The 18,486-nt window shown below is 37.3% G+C and overlaps 1 protein-coding gene across 1 annotated transcript in view; it reads right to left on the reverse strand.

Annotated features, from left to right (window-relative positions):
* Positions 1-170: 170 nt before the first annotated feature.
* LOC103771945 (E3 ubiquitin-protein ligase HERC2-like) overlaps positions 171-18,486 on the reverse strand; it is a gene marked incomplete at both ends in the record, with an annotated part of 43,769 nt that continues 25,453 nt past the window's right edge. Inside the window, 19 exons of the mRNA XM_008939265.1 lie at positions 171-356; positions 632-787; positions 1,154-1,338; positions 2,202-2,380; positions 3,693-3,817; positions 3,895-4,123; positions 4,620-4,820; positions 5,362-5,555; positions 6,673-6,924; positions 7,480-7,593; positions 8,064-8,221; positions 9,048-9,199; positions 9,826-10,014; positions 10,645-10,818; positions 11,404-11,575; positions 11,897-12,007; positions 12,811-12,967; positions 13,719-13,819; positions 15,695-15,914. Coding sequence (XP_008937513.1) covers positions 171-356; positions 632-787; positions 1,154-1,338; positions 2,202-2,380; positions 3,693-3,817; positions 3,895-4,123; positions 4,620-4,820; positions 5,362-5,555; positions 6,673-6,924; positions 7,480-7,593; positions 8,064-8,221; positions 9,048-9,199; positions 9,826-10,014; positions 10,645-10,818; positions 11,404-11,575; positions 11,897-12,007; positions 12,811-12,967; positions 13,719-13,819; positions 15,695-15,914 — 3,255 coding nt within the window. The remainder of the gene's footprint in view (positions 357-631; positions 788-1,153; positions 1,339-2,201; positions 2,381-3,692; positions 3,818-3,894; positions 4,124-4,619; positions 4,821-5,361; positions 5,556-6,672; positions 6,925-7,479; positions 7,594-8,063; positions 8,222-9,047; positions 9,200-9,825; positions 10,015-10,644; positions 10,819-11,403; positions 11,576-11,896; positions 12,008-12,810; positions 12,968-13,718; positions 13,820-15,694; positions 15,915-18,486) is intronic.

Consider the following 18,486-nt stretch of genomic DNA (forward strand, 5'->3'; position numbering starts at 1 on the left):
CTTTTTACACGGAACCAGGACATGACCTATGACTGCATTATGAATTGGTTAATAAGAATTTGTACTGTAAAGTAGAATTCCCTTCCTGAGAGTAGTTCATGACAGTCACCATTTTTACATAGCTACTTTATGAAAATGTAAATAAACTCTCCAAGTCTACAAGTCCATACCCATAATTCCTGGCCATGCTAAATCCTCATTGTCATCTCTTTCCTTTCCAGGGGCTAAATGGTTAAATCTGTCCAGATGTTCTAGCAATCCAGCCAACAGAGGGATAGCACCAGCTTCCTGCATTAATCCAGCATTTTTACTGAGCAGTAGCACTATAGAAACCACCAATTCTGGAAGAAGAATGCCTAAAACAGAAAACACAGAAGATACTCAGATTTAATTGAAGACTCACGTTTATAAGCATCACGGAAATAAATCACCAAGCAATATATTCTGCATTGTATTACTGCTTTAGTACAAAGCTCTTTCCTTCCTCATCAAATTTGCACTTCTCCTCTCCCATCACTCAAGAGATTAAACTGACTCATTTTTAGCCATTTAGAACTTTTAGGAACATATGCAAGATTACTTTATAATTTTGTGGAAGGGGAGGAAAGGAGGGCAGCAAAGAAAAACTTACCAGTTAAATCTCCATCCACGACACGAGATACTTCTGCAAAATGCCTATGGCTAGTAGAAGCAATGCTGGTTGCCACAGGAAGTATATCACCAATGTGAGTGCACAGAAGAGCAGTGTATTTCTTCAGTAACGAGCCAACACCTAAGAGGTCAGGACCTGTATGAAAAGAAAGAACAGCACAGAAACCATCACATAGTAATAAGAAACAGATTTTAAAAACTGTGAAACAGTTCTGAAAAGCAGCCATTCAGTATTAGCACTGAATTAAAGAAACCATATCTTTTCAAAACCTTTTAGAAGTTTATAAATACTCTCTAGATCCTGTTATCTTCCATGAAGAATTTTTCTTTTACAGAAAAGAAATTAAGGAAACTACTTTCAAACACTTTCCAGACAGACTCAGCAATAGGCTGATAAATGAGACAAAAAGATAAATTAAAATAGGAACCTGCTATTCTATAAAAGAAGTATTACAGAAATGGGGGGAGTGGAGGGCTGTTTATTGTTTTTACAATAACTTACTGTATATATTAGGGACCTGCCCAACACAATCCCCTGGGTAAAGTTTGCTAACAAGTAGGCGCTGAAAACGGAGCAATAGATCCAGTGAAGCAGATCTCTCTTTGCTGCAATGTTCATGGTCCAGGCAGGAGGAAATGCGCCGAGCCACATCCTTCAGTTTGGCTATCGTCTGCGAAGCGATGTTCCTAACAGGCACAGAACGAACGCTTGTAAAGGAGTGGACCGTGAAGACAGTCCACAGAAACATGGGTTGAGCTTTTGCTAGAATCTGACACAAACGTTTAAGGAACCTCTGCAAAGTTTCTTTGGAGGATGTTCCCTTGTTTGCACCACAGTACCCAAAAAGTCAGTGTTTTCTGTGGAGGCATTCTATTCAACAGAGTTTGTAAAACACATCAAATTTGTATTTTTTTGTCATCACGCACTACAAAAACCAATCTGATAATCTTCACTGAAAGGCTTTAGCATCACACTTAAGGGAAAAAGCATAATAAATTTCTTAGCAATCTTATAATCACTACTTCCTGCTACATGTTAAATGCTGATGTAGCTGACAAAGAAGATTTGTTCTCAGCACCCTCTTGGTGACGCATTCACAACTCTCTCTCAGTGTCAAGAATTTAAATTTCAGATTTCTCCACTTACAACCCCAGCTACAGCCTCCTCGAGGTAAAATACTCAGTTCCAAATAAATAGTGCAAAATATTCAGTTCAAAACAAATTTGTGCTGATCCTCACACTTTTTTCAGGACAGGATTTAAAAGTTTGTCCTGTATTTGTTACAGATTTTCCGAGTACAGGAAAAACTATCAAAATCCATAAAAGCAAAGTAGTAAGTCTTCCTAAAAATCAGCGAATTCTGTACAGAACCTTGCTCCTTTAGCAAACATAAAACAGCAAAACAGTAGAAAAGCTTGGAGAATTGTTCAGTATTTTCAACTCTGAGGAGCTAAAATGCTAGTAGGACGACTAATTTTGGTTAGCTGATTTTAGTTCATAAAACATCTGCAGAGATCTCCTGTACAAAAATAAAAATTGAAGAAATCACCTTAGTAACTGCTGAATTAACTGAACTAATGGTAAACTTTGTTTTCCTGCAGATTCATAGATTCCAGTATTAATAAGGTCTTTGTCCAACGGAGTCCTGCTCCTATGAAGAGTTGATGCATTTGCTTCTTGTTCATCAATTTCTTTTTCTTTCTGTGCTTCTTTTTTTGCTTCAATATCCTAAAAAAGTAAACCAAACTATAGAAAATGCACAAATTGCCACTGTCATTATGAAATATTTTCCTAACAAGTATTCACGGTAACAAGATCGAGTTACTTTTACCTATATCAGAAATTAGACAATTCCTACCACACAAATGTGTAGTGTATATTTCATAACAACCACATGGGCACATTTGTTTTTTTAAAACACTATAAAAAGAAGGTTTGAAGGGGTGGAGTGGTGGTGAAGGTAAACAAGGGTAGGCAAACTCCAGATTCAATTTGCACCAAACCAAGTTAACAACTGAATTCTGTTCTATGTACGTTGAAGCATGCCAGCAGCTGCTACGCAGCTGACAACTGAAGGCACACTTACACTGTATTTACAGCAGTAACAAATTCAGTCCACTGCAGAAGAACCTGGGTCAGCTGCTGAGCTACAATCGTACAGAACTCTATGGAAATGAATTCACCCAGGTTTTAGATGATGTAAATTAACCTGTGCAGTGCTGTATGCTGCCACAACCTAGATCACTTTCAGCGTGTATCTGAAGTTGGCTCTGGCATCTCTGACCTAGGCTGTAACATAAATGTGCCCTAGGACACTTGGGTAAGAATCAAGAGGTCCTGCATATCTTTAAATATCACAGAAAATTCTAATGCCAGACTACGCATTAAAGCAAAACTTCATACATGCTATTCCTCTGCATCATAAATCTCACCATTTAGCAACAATGGAAAGAAATCAAGAAGAAAATCTACTTGGTAGAATAAAACAAAGAGGCAAGGGAAAACCACGTTTTTGTTTTCACAACCATAGAAAAATATAGCCATTTAAAGCAGTCTGTGCAGAGATCTTTGAGGCTAATGGAGAAAACACTATATACGGAATCTTTCCTTCATCCTTCGTATAACTAGTCAGCATCTGTTTGAACCAATCTGAAATGGAACCTATGGAAATTTGGGATGCTGCAAAGAATTCATTCATCAGGAATTTGTAAGTAGTAAGGCTGAAATGCCTGCTGCAGAGATACAGGTGATATCAAGGAAGTGAAGAACTCATGAATCCCACAGAAAAGTACAAAGTGCTCTGTAAAATTATGCTCCTATTACAGAGAGCTTCATGAAAAAGTTTTGTTCCTGGTGCCAAAATTACTCCAGGCAATGAAAAGAAACATTCTACTACAAACAAGAACATGATTCAAGCTTCCATACAAACTCTGGCTTGAGTTTCAGGTCAAAGAGGAAACATCGATCCACACACTTCAAAAAACACTTGATAAACCTTCTCACTCTGTTTACACAGACCCATGAAGCTGCTGAAACATACCTGTATTTCTGCAGTAATAGCAGCATTTAGTGCAGACTCTAAGCCTCCATCAGCCATCAAGCTGCCCACCAAGAGGTCAATCATAAACCTACGGCCTGGGCTCACGTTCATTTCATTTCCTGAAACTAAGAACAGAAGCAGCTCATTAATATGAACCAGAAATGCAAGCACAAAACAAATATGTTTAAATCTTGGGACCAACCTGCACTGGGTAAGAGTGCTGAGAGAGCTCTAGCCCGCTCTTCTGCTGTTGGCAGTAGCACAGACCATCCACTCTGCAGCACTGCTTGAGCAGCCGACTGCACAGTATTAAGAACACCCGCGTTGCTGGCCAAAGTTACCACCGTCTGTTTCAGGCTGTTGAGCAGGATACTGCCCAAACCTAAGCCAAGGCATTCTGGGTCCACCTGATGACTAATGGCAGCGTGAAGCTGGAAGAAAAAAAAAAAAAAAAAGGAAAAAACAAAGGCAAATTTTAATGAAAAAGCTATGTGAACTTGAAGGGGGAAAAAAAAAATTAAAAAGCCAGACCTCGAGGACTCAAGTTCACTGACCAAGACACAGGTCCCACATCTTCAATGACTAACACATACCTTCTAAAGAGGACATTCGCTCTTAAAAATGCTCTTTAAAATTTTTAGAAATGCTCAAAATCTCAGTGTATGAGCTTACTGAGTGAGTATACAAGGCTTAAATCAATTTACATTTTTGGTTGTAGTTAATTTGTAATTGCATCCAAAAGATGTTGAGAAGAAAAAAAAACTACTAGCTGCTAAATTTCAGAGAGTAGAAAGTGATAACTGTACATATTTCACTTCTTAAATCGACAGAAATGTTTTAAAGCATGTAAGTCCACTATTTTCATCCCAACAGTTTACTCCAACATTTAGTTCAATGACTACTCCAAGTGTAGGAAATGGAGGGTACCTGAAGCCTTAGAAGGTTTAACGTTGCCACAGCCATACACTCCTTTTCCTGAGGTGGGGGCCAGTCAGAGGAGCCATCCATCCCCTCTGTCACTTGTCTTAGTAACAGATCCAGCTGCTCAAATGTCATAGGGCAAATATCCACCACAAAAGGCACCCGCAAGCCTATTGACCATTCTGAACATGATGACCATGCAAAACTCTATAAATAGAAACAATATACAAAGTTCAACAGTTATTTCCGAAATAGGAGATGGCATTCATTAGAGACAGGAGTGTAAAGCTAATAACTGCCTTCAAACAGTAACAGAAGATGCAGAAATAACATCAGCACATCTGTTGAAGAGAACCCTCCACTAGTGTCCTTTTACTCATACATAAAATCCTACTAATCCCAGAAAAGAACACTCTTATCACATTTCCCAAAGCCCTGTTACGCCAGTCAGATACCTCACTTTCTTTGCTGTAGGAAACATCGTGCTTGACAACTCTTCAACTGCTGTACCAGACTAAAACCAAAACAGGTAAATATTCTCAGAATACCCAACAGAGGGAAAGCTAGTCATCCCTTTTTGGCAGAGGAGCTGCACGAGATTTGTTTTTCCAAGCCTTCATTCAGAATAAGAAATAAGAATGAGAAAAGTCATGTAAGGACAGAAAGAGGGACTGCAGTTAGTGTACAGAATTAGTCTCAGTGAGAGGCAAAGACAAATCATAATTAACAATTCAAAAATAAATGTTACCTGAGCAGGTCCACAAGCAATTCCCACAATATGCTTCGTGTCCAACCCTGGGAGAGCTGCAGGCTCTGGCTTGGTGATCCGCAAAGTATCAAAATGTTGGCACTGATCGTTGCTTCCCCAGCTGTGCACTTCACTATCTTCAGTCAGTGCTAAGCAATGGGTAGATCCAGCTGCTACATCTATCACTTTTTTTCCTGATAGGAAAGTCAAATATTGAAAATGTAACATGAAGATTACAATCATTAACAGAAAAATATCAGAGGTAAGGAAAACTGTACTCATTACAATCATACTTAACTATGAACATAAGTATGTCAAGAGTCTCACCTTTGCCTTAGTAGTGGTTTGGAAGAGTACAGCAAAAGAAAAACCAAGGAAATATTTAAAGATTCTCAACAGACAGCTTAAGTACAGACATTTATAAGTTTAAAAAAATCCTTTATTTTGTAACCCTTCTACCTTAGGCACTTTTTCAGCTAAGTTTTACTAAAAGATCTCCCTATCTAAGAACAGAGACTATGAAGTTACATTGTAGTCCTAAGTTCAGAAGTTATTTTCAGTTAGATCATTCATCATATATTAATAACAATTTTAGGAAAGACAGAGCAATTAAAGCAGTTTCTTCCTTATCCTCTCCTACAGAACCTCAGATTTCTCACAACTGCAAGAAATAATTTTCACTCTGTTATAAACTAGTCCAAAGTACTGGCACAAACACAACTTTAACGACGTTACTTGTTGCCTGTGACTTTCATTTGTTCCATTCATATGCCTTCATCTCAGACTATACTATATACATTTATTTGCATGACAATGCAAAAACACCTCAGTGTCTCTCTGAGCTTAATAAAAGAAACACAGCAAGTAAAGAAAAATACAAGGGAAGCAGCATTTAAAGTAGTTATAACCTGGCATCTCTAAACCTACTAGACATTTAAAGCTCTAAATGCAGAAGTGATGGCTCATTCCAGTTAGACACTGGAATAGGCTGCCCAGGGAGGTGGTGGAGTCATCATCCCTGGAGGTGTTCAAAAAACGAGTAGATATAGCACTTGAGGCTATGGCCTAGTGGTTAGGGAAATGTTGGGAGGAAGGTTGGGCTTGATGATCCTAGAGGTCCTTTCTGACCATGGCGATTCTGTGATTCTATGATTCTGAATGTGGACTATTACCTTTTTCAATGCAATAAGCATATAATGTGACAGAGCACATGGTGCTGTCATTCTTCAAAGTTGAGATCATGAAGCACCCAGTAAAAGATTCAAACAACAGCAAAAAGAACTCTTGAGTACTTCCAGCTCTGATAATTACCTTTCAAGCCTTCCAGCAGCTTGGGATATCGAACATGCTCTTCAGTTCCATGCCCAAGTCTCTGATTGTCACCTTTTCCCCAGGTGTAGACCTGGCCATCTTTGGTTAAAGCAATAGAAAACTGACTCCCACAGCGTACTTTCACAATGTCCAGATCTTGAAGTTTTTCTATCAACTTGGGAGTCTTGCAACCATCACTGCCTCCTCTTCCCAGTTTTCCATAATCTCCATCTCCCCAAGACCACACTTGGCCTTTAAACCAAGAGAAAGAATACAAAAAATTACTGCATTGGTTTTTCATGTAATGAAGTTAACTGTTTTGACAAGCAAGTTCTGAAAAGTTTGTGATTCTATAGTAAAGACAATTTTCAAATTGTTATTTAAGAGTATCAGTTATCAATTAATTTCTAATTATTCATGAAAATAAGACACTAATAATAAGCCATTAAACTACATTCAGACATGTAATATATTGTCCACATACTATACATTTTCATGAGTATTTTATATATATATATACACACTACAAAAGGAAATCTGTATTTGCATCTTCATAATATATTGCCTATCTGTGCAGAATATATTGCCAATCTATGCATGGAAATATATCTGCATACATTATATACAAAACATAAAAATCTACATACATACTACCCCAAAAGGAACTTCAAAAATTCCAAATGGAATTTCAGCTTCAAACTCTTACAGAATTCAAGCCACTAGAAAGAAGCATATCTGCAGTATAAATACCTTCAGAATGAAAGGAAGAAAAGGTAAGCTCATTTGAAGTTATATTTTGCTACTAACCATTTTCAGTAACTGCAAGGGTCTGAGCATCTCCACTCCCACAGGACACATCAATAACTTTGAGTCCTTTCAGCCCTGTGACCAGCACTGGGATGGTCTGATCTTCACTGGAACCTTCAAAACAAAGTAGCTCTGTGAGAACGTAAACCAAGAAGGCCTGGTAGGTTCTTTTATTTGCTCTTTTTGTTTGTTTCTTTGCTTGCTTTTGGGTGTTTTGTTGGGGTGGGGGGAGAAGAGGGAAGGGGCAGGGGTGGTTTGGTTTTGTTTTCAGATTTCAACATCTTGACTCAGCTCCCATATGGTTTCATAGGTAACTAATATGGATTCAGACCATGACACGGTTTCACAAAGAAGGGAACAAAGATCAGTGTACATTTTCCTTCTCCATCCAATTCCTTATTTTCACAAAACTCATAGAAATTCAGTGGTTTTGAGACAAACCCTCCCATAACTCCCTTAATTTGTGTGAAATCACATATGGTTCTCAAATCAGCTTTAGGTAACTCAGATTAAAATATATATTTGAGACAGGAATTAAACAATTCTCTGACAAACAACTTACTTTAAGGTATCAAGTGACCTACCATGCCCAAGCCTGCCATAGTTTCCTCGTCCCCATGTATACAGCTCTCCTTCAGCAGTAATGGCTGCACTGTAGGTGCTTCCACATGCAATATGAACAACATGTTTCCCAGCTTGCTTTCCACTTAAAGCAGATATCATCTTAGGTTCCTCCAGAGGTCTATTTAAAGAGAAGGTGACATATTTCACAAAAGGTGATCTAATGAGTAGATAACAAAAGGTGTGACATACTTGTCAGAAGTAACTGCTGTAATTCTACCTGAAAATCTTATTACCAGTCTGAATTATCAAGATACAAATAGAGCTATAAGTCAAAAAATTAAGTTCACATTGTTCAACATCATACAAACCACTGAAGGAATGCCTGATAACTATGATTTCTATTTCAAACTGAATTAATACAGTGTTTTTAATAAATATTTGTCTATTATTAAAAAAAACACCTTAATTACTATATTTGGACAACTTCATTATACCGCTAAACCTCATGTAGCAATTCCCTTGCTTTATAGCAAATACAACACCGGGGGAAGACACTGAAAACCTCTAAAATATATTGATGTAAACCCCACACACAACATCCCTGTGGAAGACTGCTCCTACGCAAAAGCAGGACAGTAATGTCACTGTTTAACACAGAGGAAAAAAAGGAAAGGCATATACAGCATGACTGCATAGGAAATGATCACTCCACTCTGATACCTGAGTCAATGTTTCTAGAAAAAAATGTGTTGTGGATTCATAAAATCATGAATAAAAGCCCTGGTAACAGTGCAACTGCTACTATACCCTCTATCTACAAGTATTTCAGAAAGTAGCATTAATACAGAATGCTGGGAATATTACAGGCAGAGGAAGCATGCAACTTCTGTTCAGTAACAGAGACAAATGCCAAATGCTGAACATACTTTGAATACACAATTAAATATCTTTTTTTTATTGTGAATTTAGAACATCAGCAAATAAATGATTATTTTATTACATACACTGTATCCCCATGGCCTAGTCTTCCACCATCTCCACAGCCCCAAGAGAAAACTTCACCATTTGCTGACAAAGCAAGGTAGTGATGTCCATCTGAATGTGCTGCTATCTTCACGATATTTCTGGAAGCTAGACTCTGCACCAGCTGTGGTCCCTGTGAATCAAACAGAAGCAGTACACTTACAAAAACTGCTTATCGTTTTCCATCACTTGTTTTATATAGAGAATAACTACGTACAGTTTTCCTAAGGATCTATCAAAACTGTGCACTCAAATTAATGAGGTGAAGGGCTAAAGAAGGAAAAAGGTCAAATCTACTATCAAGTCTGACAAAAACAATTATATGAAGTTCTTTTGTTACCATCCTTATAAGGTCTGTATGAAAATTGTGTTTATCTTAATCTTACAATAAGTCTTAGTGTCAAATGTTCCTGTTGTAGTATAGTTTTGTTTGAGAAAAAGTCATTTGGTCACAGTGCTGCATCACTGGAGTAAAATCTGTCAATTTATAAATTTGCTACCAAGGCCAGCATACCAATGAAAGCAATTATCACTGTACTCAGAACCTCTGGCCTGACAGAAATTAGAGAAACCAGAGGCATTTCATCAAATCAACAAGACAGATCAAAGCCACTCTTTCTTAAAGTTCAAAAACAAAGAAGCTCACAAAAACCATCTCCACCTACTCTTCCAAGATACCATAAATAAAGGAGCAGACCTATGCTATGAAGGGATATAGAACAGAACATATTTTTTAAAACATGTGAAATAAACCCTTACCAGAGTGTCGCTGTTGTATGCCTGTGTGTAAACTCGTCCGTTCCTGGACAGTATCAGAAAACGTTTCTCTGCACAGGCAACCTGCACCACGCCAAGAGTGGCAAGTCCTTCACACTGCACTGGACCACTCACATTAGCATAATACTTCCAACCTATTAACCCCCAGGCGATGACCTCTTGCAGAGACCCCTAGAAAATAAGAAATTCTCTAAGTACTAATTTTGAAATATGCAACTCAATAAAATGTATAGAGCAGATTTTTTTTTTAAACCTTTTATGCCAAATATACTCAAATCTGTGACAGTCATTACTGCCAGTAGTCAACAAAGTTTACCTACCTATCAGAAGATAACAAAAATAAAGGCTTGCTTGCATCATATTCAGTTTAGTCTGACACTGAATAAGCTATAAATATCTACAGCAAGTGTTCAGAGATTTTTTCAAGGTCAGAAGTTTAACATTTACCTTATTTCTTTCCCTTTTTTCTAATACATCAAACTCCCAACATTCATAAATTCTGGTTTTGAGCATTTACTCTGATAAACAAAGGGAACAACTCAAAATACATCAGAACAAGCCATAGCATTGTGCTAAGAAAGAATGGTTCACAAACCATAGAGTTGTACTCCCAGGCAGACCAGTAAGAGTGCTGATGTAATGAAAGATACCCAAGTAAGACAAGTTCAGGCAACTCAAGGTTACCTTGTGAAAATCAAAAGGAAATTTAGAGAATCTTAGTTGCTGTTTTCCTTCCAGATTGAAAATCAGTTACATTTACAGGAAAAATATCTGACTAGCTTTGGTGCTGCAGACAGTTACCTTATGAGATGTAGGAGAGCTACACTGTGGAGGCATACATGGGGTGGCTAGACGATCTAAATGGGCCATGATGACTACAGCTGTTTGTCTCAGATCAATCGCTAGCTCATTGTCCTGTGGTAAAGTCAGATACCTTAGAAAACTTTCATTTGGACTCAGAGGGTACGTCAGGAGCTAGAAAAGAAAAAAGAGCAGTCAGAAGACTATTCAAGGTATCTCTATGCCACTGCACATAGAGCAACATAACGTACTTCAGACACACTGAGTATCTGCACAAGTTTAAGAGAAATTAACTCTGCATGTCCTTTTTCTTACAGTGGAGGAAAATTCCACACTTGTTGAGAAAATATAGTCAGATTGTGAATATAATTGAAAGTTTGAAGTATAATAAAACCAATTTACTATGCTTTATCAATGTCACGAATATTCACTAAGAGTCATAGTTCAATTAACATCAAACACAACTAAGTAAGAACAATCCAAATATGCAGAATAGTTAACTGGATGCATCTCTAAGTTATTTATCACAAAAGCATTAATTCTGAAACACAGTGCTTACCTCTGATCATACTATGAATTTCCTCCTACCTCAAGAAACTCAAATGTATGCATGAAAACCAAACACCACTGGCATATATACATCTTACAGGGAAAATACTACTCCAAATTTTGTTTGGATGGTTTTGTAACTATTTAGCCAGTCAAATGAAATTTGATACCAACATAATGCCCCTTTCAAATAATCCAAGGGTTAAGTACCTGAATCTCTTCCTCAGTACTGGGCATGTCTTTATTACATAGGATACTCTGAAATCTTTGTAGCAAAGGTAGAAGGGGTGCACTTGTTCCCTGTGCAGATCGCTCATTATCTGTTTCCCTCGTTCCATTATCCCAAAGTTGAAGCAACAACATAACAGCAGACAACATTTGGCTGAAAGAGAAAGTTTTCATCTTCTATTAAAATGCATTCCTATAAACATTATTTTTGTTTGCTCATACAGTACACTTTCTATATTTTGAGCAGTATCAGATGTCACAGCTTTCCATTTTACACTGACTGTCAAAATACCAAAAATGGATTTTGCAGTCTAGCTAATGTAAGATCCTGACTGGCACTACATTACAGTAAAGACTTGTATACCTTGAACCACAATGATTATGCTAAACCCACATGCATGAGAACTGAAGACAGGCACTGCTCAGGATATTCCAACAGACAGTGATGGTTATAAACCAGCATCACACTTCTCACCTTAGCGTTCCCCTCTGCACTGCCAGTTCCAGCAGTATGGCAAGCGCCAAGTGCTGGTCTTGTAACGGAATGTTTCCTGGCCCTTTGGTACTGGGAGCTCCGTGCACATCTCTATTTAAAAGTCAGACAATATACATTAACTATGAAGCAACTGGAAGCAACACCTCTTTGCTTAACAAAAGCACCTACAACAAACCAAGAACCACTAAGCTGACAGAAAAATACAAAATTAGCGATAAAAGCAGCTAAGAAAAGCTGGCACGTTCCACATAAGAAGATGGTAGCGAGGCTTTAAAAATGTCTCAGGCTTCACTATCTACTCTGTATCTATTAAACATGCCAAGAACAGGAAACCATTTTTTCACAGGTGAAAAGCAAATATTCTTTATGATATTCACTATAAGAATGTAGTTCCAGTATTCGAAAGACAATTTCTGGTAACTATTGCAGAAGGGTAACTTTAAGGCTCCTTAGATAACAGCAAAAAGCAGGGGAGTGTATTAAGCCCAGTATGAGTATATTTCTCCTCATATGCAATGAAGTCTGCATTATTTTACTATCCTAGAAAGGCACAACTAAGTGTCCACATAGATTGTATCACCAAAGCACTCTTCATACGGATACAGCTTACATTACTGGAATGCTACTTTTGAGTTAAGTCTGCATGCAGTGACTTAGAATACTCAAATTCAAATTTTTTTCCTGAAGCAGTTAAAGGAATTAAATAATAGTTAAAGAGCATAATTCTAACAGTTCATGGTTTTGTTTTTTTTTTCCTTGCTCATATAACAACATTAGAAAAGGAAAGCAATCTTTTTAATTTTCTGTAAACTGTTATGTTTATACCATCAGCTGCTAAGAGATGCACATTTGCCATTTAACAGCTTCAGCAATGCTTCAAAAAAGAAACTTACCCAGTTACAACAGACCTTAGGAATTTAGTAGCTCTTTCAACCACTTCCAGCCATACTGAAGATACAGTCCCTTCATCAAAAAGGGATGCCTCTGGTAGAGCTCGTAGTGCATCAAGTGATTCTTGTAACAGTTCACTGCACAGGTCTGCATCTTCACCTGAGGAACACAGCAACATCAGTTACACTCCCATCTTCACAGAAGTTATACAGATTTTTGCACACATTTTTTTTAAACCTCAAGCTTAGAAGTTACTTAATAATATGTAAAAAGTTTTCAATTTTTACATCAACGTTTTGACTGCAAGACTTCTGAAGAACTATCTGCTTCACAGAAAACACATTCAAAAAGGTGACAACTCTTAAACCAGCTCATCCCACTATGCATCTGCTGAGGAAATAAGAACTGGGGCTGGCTGGCTGAAGAGAGAGCCAAACAGCTGCCATCTGAACAAAGAGGTTAAAGGTTAAAGCAGCACAAATGACAATTGTGCCAACATTTGCAATTTGACAACTGCTGACAAGCACACAAACTAAACACAATTTTCACACGACTGCTCCAAACTCCTTTTCTAAGCTGTTACCATCATGTAGTAACACAGTGGATCATCCCTGCCTGAAAAACAAATCTAACTCTTCTGAAACCCAGTATCAAAAATATCTTCTCTTCCCGAAATCCCCATTTGCCTTCCTGAGCATAGAAGTACCCCAGCACAACACAGCATTGCTACTGGCTTGGGTGGCTTCCATCAGCAGCACTCTGGTTGAGCATAATACCACATACACGTAACACATAACTATACAAATCTAACATTTATAAATGTATAGTTCTATGATAATACTGAATATACTTCAATGAATCAGCTGTTTTCTAATGAAAAATAGATGCCATGTGATACAGGCAGACCTACCTGACCTCCAGGCTCTACGGAGGAACGCAAACGCAAATGAAAGTGCTGCTCGGGATCCGACTCGTGCAAGTCCTTCTACACCTTTGCCTACAGGTCTTGGGCTAAATAAAATTATTATATAAACAGTATTGATACAGTGCATATAAAATGATTTATACAGTAATTATTTGTATAACTTGTATATTCCACAATTTTATAATTGAGCTACAGGCATGCACATATCTTAACACAGTTTTTATTTGTAAAAAATTGAAATTTTCTCTTCCAAATGAGATTTTGATGTTGATCAGTTTCAACAAACAAAATTCAACTTCAGCTGCTTCAAAGAACAACCAATTCAACACTCAATATCAAAACGTTTCAAAGAAAAAAAAAAATCACACCGGGATAACTGACTGCCATCAGAAAGATGCCTATAGTTACTCAGCACAAAATTATGATGGTGTATTCAAAACACACAGATGTAAGATGCTTCATGTACTCATTATTTACTCAGGAAGTAATTTGGGCTGCATAAACTATGGTTATAGGCTTTTTTTTTTTTAACGAATCTTCAATTACTGATAATTAATTCCATCAGTTTTGTCATTTCTTATCTTTCCATTCAAGTATCAGTATTCTGAATCTCTTTGCGGCTTCTGTATTGATGTATGTAAGGAAGAAAGATAACCTGAATTTTTGGTAATACCCACTGGACACATATACACATCTGTTAACTTTTTATGCAAAAAATCACATTAAGTAAGCTGTCCTTTGTACTTGACAACAGGAGATTTCCTACTGCTTCATTTCAGAAAGACACCAACAATCCTGTTTTCTTTTTAATCTCACATCAAAAGGAAGTGAACTGCTTAGGAGTTTTTCAAGAGAAAAAAATTTAAACTGGCATTTTTAGCAATCTGATAATTTAAATATACCAGTGCTCTTTTTAATCAGAACTGAAAAAAAATTCCAAAAGGACAGTTCAGAGAAAGGTACCATTGTCAGGAGTCCAGTTCCACAATAACTAGTCATGATATCTACTTACTGTCTCCTTTCATTTTTGAAGCTAGAGACAACCTAACATACGAATTTCCCTGGCTGAATTGCTTGTTCTGTCTGACAGCAACCTTATTCAGCTACTGAATAGCTTCTTTAATGCCTCCTCTGATAGATTTTTCTATTTTTAGGACAATAAGCCATCTAGACACAAAAAGTAATCAGGCAATTTCTTATTCAGTTAGCTCTCTGGAAACAATTTCACATAAAATGTACAATTACAGTATTTCTCACCCAAGCTAATTAAAACCATGTTCAACTTTTATGTATTTGTATTTAAATTTGTTACATGTCCTAATTGAACAAATATTGACAAAAATATATTAATCTTATTAAAACTATGTAAGCTCCATCAGCATAATTTCTGAAAGATGCTTCTCCGTAGTGTCTAGCTGAGTAGAACAAAAGGAATATCTCAACAGAAGTATACTTATAGTTCAAAGAATACTATCTACAGCAATGAATTATAATAAAAACCCACCAGTATGAACAGACACTATAAGCAAACATCAGCCAAGGAGGAAAACTGCATGGAAGATACCACCACAAAAAAACCATCTTAATAAATAAGAGTTTCTTCACTGCTCTGTGTTGTGGTGAGCAGAGCCCGCCCTAGGCAGGGATCGGCGTGCGGAAGATCTGGCGATGTAACGGAAAGCTCAGGCTGCCCACGAGGGGCCTTGTGGGCGTGGCTTGTCATATATAAGGAATTGCAACGACGCAATAAGCGCCGTTTGCAGCATCCTTCACATTGAAGCCTGTGTCTGTGATGGTACCCAACGGTAGAGGTTGGGTGACAGCTATCCTGGGGATCGGGTGTCGGTAACGACAGCTCTGTTTCACAAGGCCGAAGAAATCACAATAAGCTCTCTCACACAGGTCGATAACCTTTCTATGACTTTCCTAATGTATTAACTTGTTCATGCATGTCTTGTTACCTTTTCTTATCCACAGCAGGCAGAGGAATACTAGTGCTTTTCCACTTCACTTTGATATTCTCCTGAAGAACTGTTCTGTTCAAGGCAATGAAATATCGTTCCAGGATAACTAGCCTCTGCTTTAACCTCATAGCTGAAAGAGCTGTTGTAGCAGTTTGTGTGGCCAGAGTTTGCTGTTCCTTCACTAGCACATGAAGGCACTCCTTCAATTCGTTCACATCTAGGAATCAGAGAAAGAGAGCATGTTATAGGTGTTCACCTTTTCTCACCTACAGTAAGAAGAAAAATCACGACAAACTGAAAACTGTGAACTGACCAGAAGTCTGAACCTTAAAACCCAGTGAAACTCCCTGTCTCTATATTTAATGTACACATTTCTAATCCACGGTATTACATAGCCACAATCACACTTAAGAGGTGTTTAGAAGGAGTTATCATCAAAACTGGGTTTCTGTGAACACACTTGAACCATCATATTGCATGTCTGAAATTAAAACATCAAAGGAAATATTTAGGTGTTTCAAAAAAACAAGTTAGACAACAAACTCTTATCATCATGTGACCTCAGTCAGACTTCTCTTCAGTGCAAGCAACGATTTTTCAAGCCCCTACAAGGATATCCTTTCATTTTGCACTGATACACATCACCTTAAGTTTCTCAGAAGTTACAAAACTACTCTTAGAAGTTGTAGGATCTAGAGCTGCTAAACTTCTGAAACAAATAAAGCCAAAAATTCAAGATGCTTTCAGGTACTATTAGCAAATGAAAGATCTGATTTATGTACCAACATTACAGAATTAATTCTTCCCTAACCAACCCAAAGTCCTAGTAACCTAATAATAGATGGCAAAAAGTACAATGTCCAAAAAACAAATAAATAACAACAAAAAGAACAAACAACAGACACATAACACTTTAAAATAACAATCTGGAAATAGCGTATTTTTACATTCTCTGTAGCTTTAATTCCTAGGACAAATATCAAGGAAGTGTTCATAGAAGGTTTCTGTTCTGTCTCATTAACAGGCTGATCACTGGGCCACCCCACACTGCTCTGCACTGAATTACTGTACTTGTCCCTGAGCCAACCACATTTGTTGCCTGGCTGCTACACAGAAGTACCTTTGTTTTAACTGACACCTGACTAAGGGTTATGAAAAAAACATATGTCTGCATTATGTAACAGCGTTTGTGAGAAGAGGGACACAATATTAAAAAAAGAAAAAATAAAACCTTAAAAAAAGCCCAAACAAACAAAACACCACACATAAAACCAACACATTTTTAGGAATAGCTGCCTGTAAGCTATAGAAACTTAGACACACTTATGGTAGTCTCTACAGCTGAAAATTGCATCTAAGGAGGTATAACTTTTTTGGCAACTATAACTGCGTAAGGTATTTCAAAGTTTTGCCCCTACTCTGCAATACATCTCTGCATACCCAGCAGAGAATCCAAGTGGCCTGCCCTGTGACCAGATTGCAATGCACAGTCACTCAGAATCGTTGTCAGCCATCACCCCAGCCTGTTCTCAACATTGCTACTCACATTTCACCATTTCGTAACACATTAGATTCCTTTCCCTTAGGCAATTTACATCTTTCCACCTGACTGTGAGGAACAACTTATTTTTTCAGTGTGTAAGAATAAAAAATTGATCCCTTGCAGTCTGGATCGTAAAAGAAATTAGCACTTATTACACACATTCATATTGCTGATTCAAGCAACAAGAAATATGACAAAAAAGCCCTACCATCCTTAATATTGGCCCTACAAAATTCCCCAAAGAACTCTATAGCACAGTCAAATACCAACAGGTTATGTACATACAGCTACTTCGGATCACCATGTAAAGTAACACATAAATAAAACATACATCTGCCAAAGGCATGTTTGATTTGCTTGCTTTGGGTTTTATAATGTCCCGTAACATTGTGGCCTTATAGAAGTTTACTTAGAAAGTTTAATGGATGGCTCTATCAGTAACAAGTCTAAAGCTTCTGTATTATGTCCAGGTTGATTCAACTAAAATTTTGCTTCACTAAATACCACAATTTTGAGAGGAAAAATCTCAGGTTGTTAAGTGTTAGCATTATTCAGAACATCAAAGTAAAACCTTCCACAAACTACAAAGCCCACTGTTCTGTGGCTGCTGCTGTTACCTTAGGTGTGCCTTAACCTTTATTTTGTAAGCAAAAAATACAAAAAAAAAAAAAAAAAAAAAAAAAACAAAAAAAAACACTTTTAAACAAACACAAAAGCACATAGTTTTTGTACTTCCGAGTATGGTAACAGAACATGGTCAATACTGACATGACACTTTCATGATCCCTCTAAACAAACCCTAAGAGATAAAAATCAAGATTTTTTTTCTGCCTCTCCTGAAGGTAATAATCCTATCAACCTCTAAATACCACCAGGATACACCAATAAGGTAAGAAATGACAACACTTTCTTCTTCATAAAGAGGCTTTTCTTAACATAGTTCTTTTTGACTAGTAATTCATTCCCCACACTATGCATCATGCATCTCCAGGAAAAGTAAGGCAACAGTCAATGAAGAAAGAACAAGGCACTTCAATTAAAACTTAGTATTTAGGGAAGACAGAGTCTGTGGTGCTATAGAAATCAAGCATTAAGTACCAGACTCAGCAGTCTATAAAGTAATATAAAGCTATAGCATTTATCATTCCTTCCTGGCTAGCAACTTATCTAAATGTGGACACCTTCTACAATTACTCCTGAAAGCTGAAGAACTAGATGACAAATCATTTCAAAATAACACACTCAT

Source organism: Merops nubicus, unplaced genomic scaffold (assembly GCF_000691845.1).
Source record: "Merops nubicus isolate BGI_N331 unplaced genomic scaffold, ASM69184v1 scaffold18884, whole genome shotgun sequence".
Lineage (NCBI taxonomy): Eukaryota > Metazoa > Chordata > Aves > Coraciiformes > Meropidae > Merops > Merops nubicus.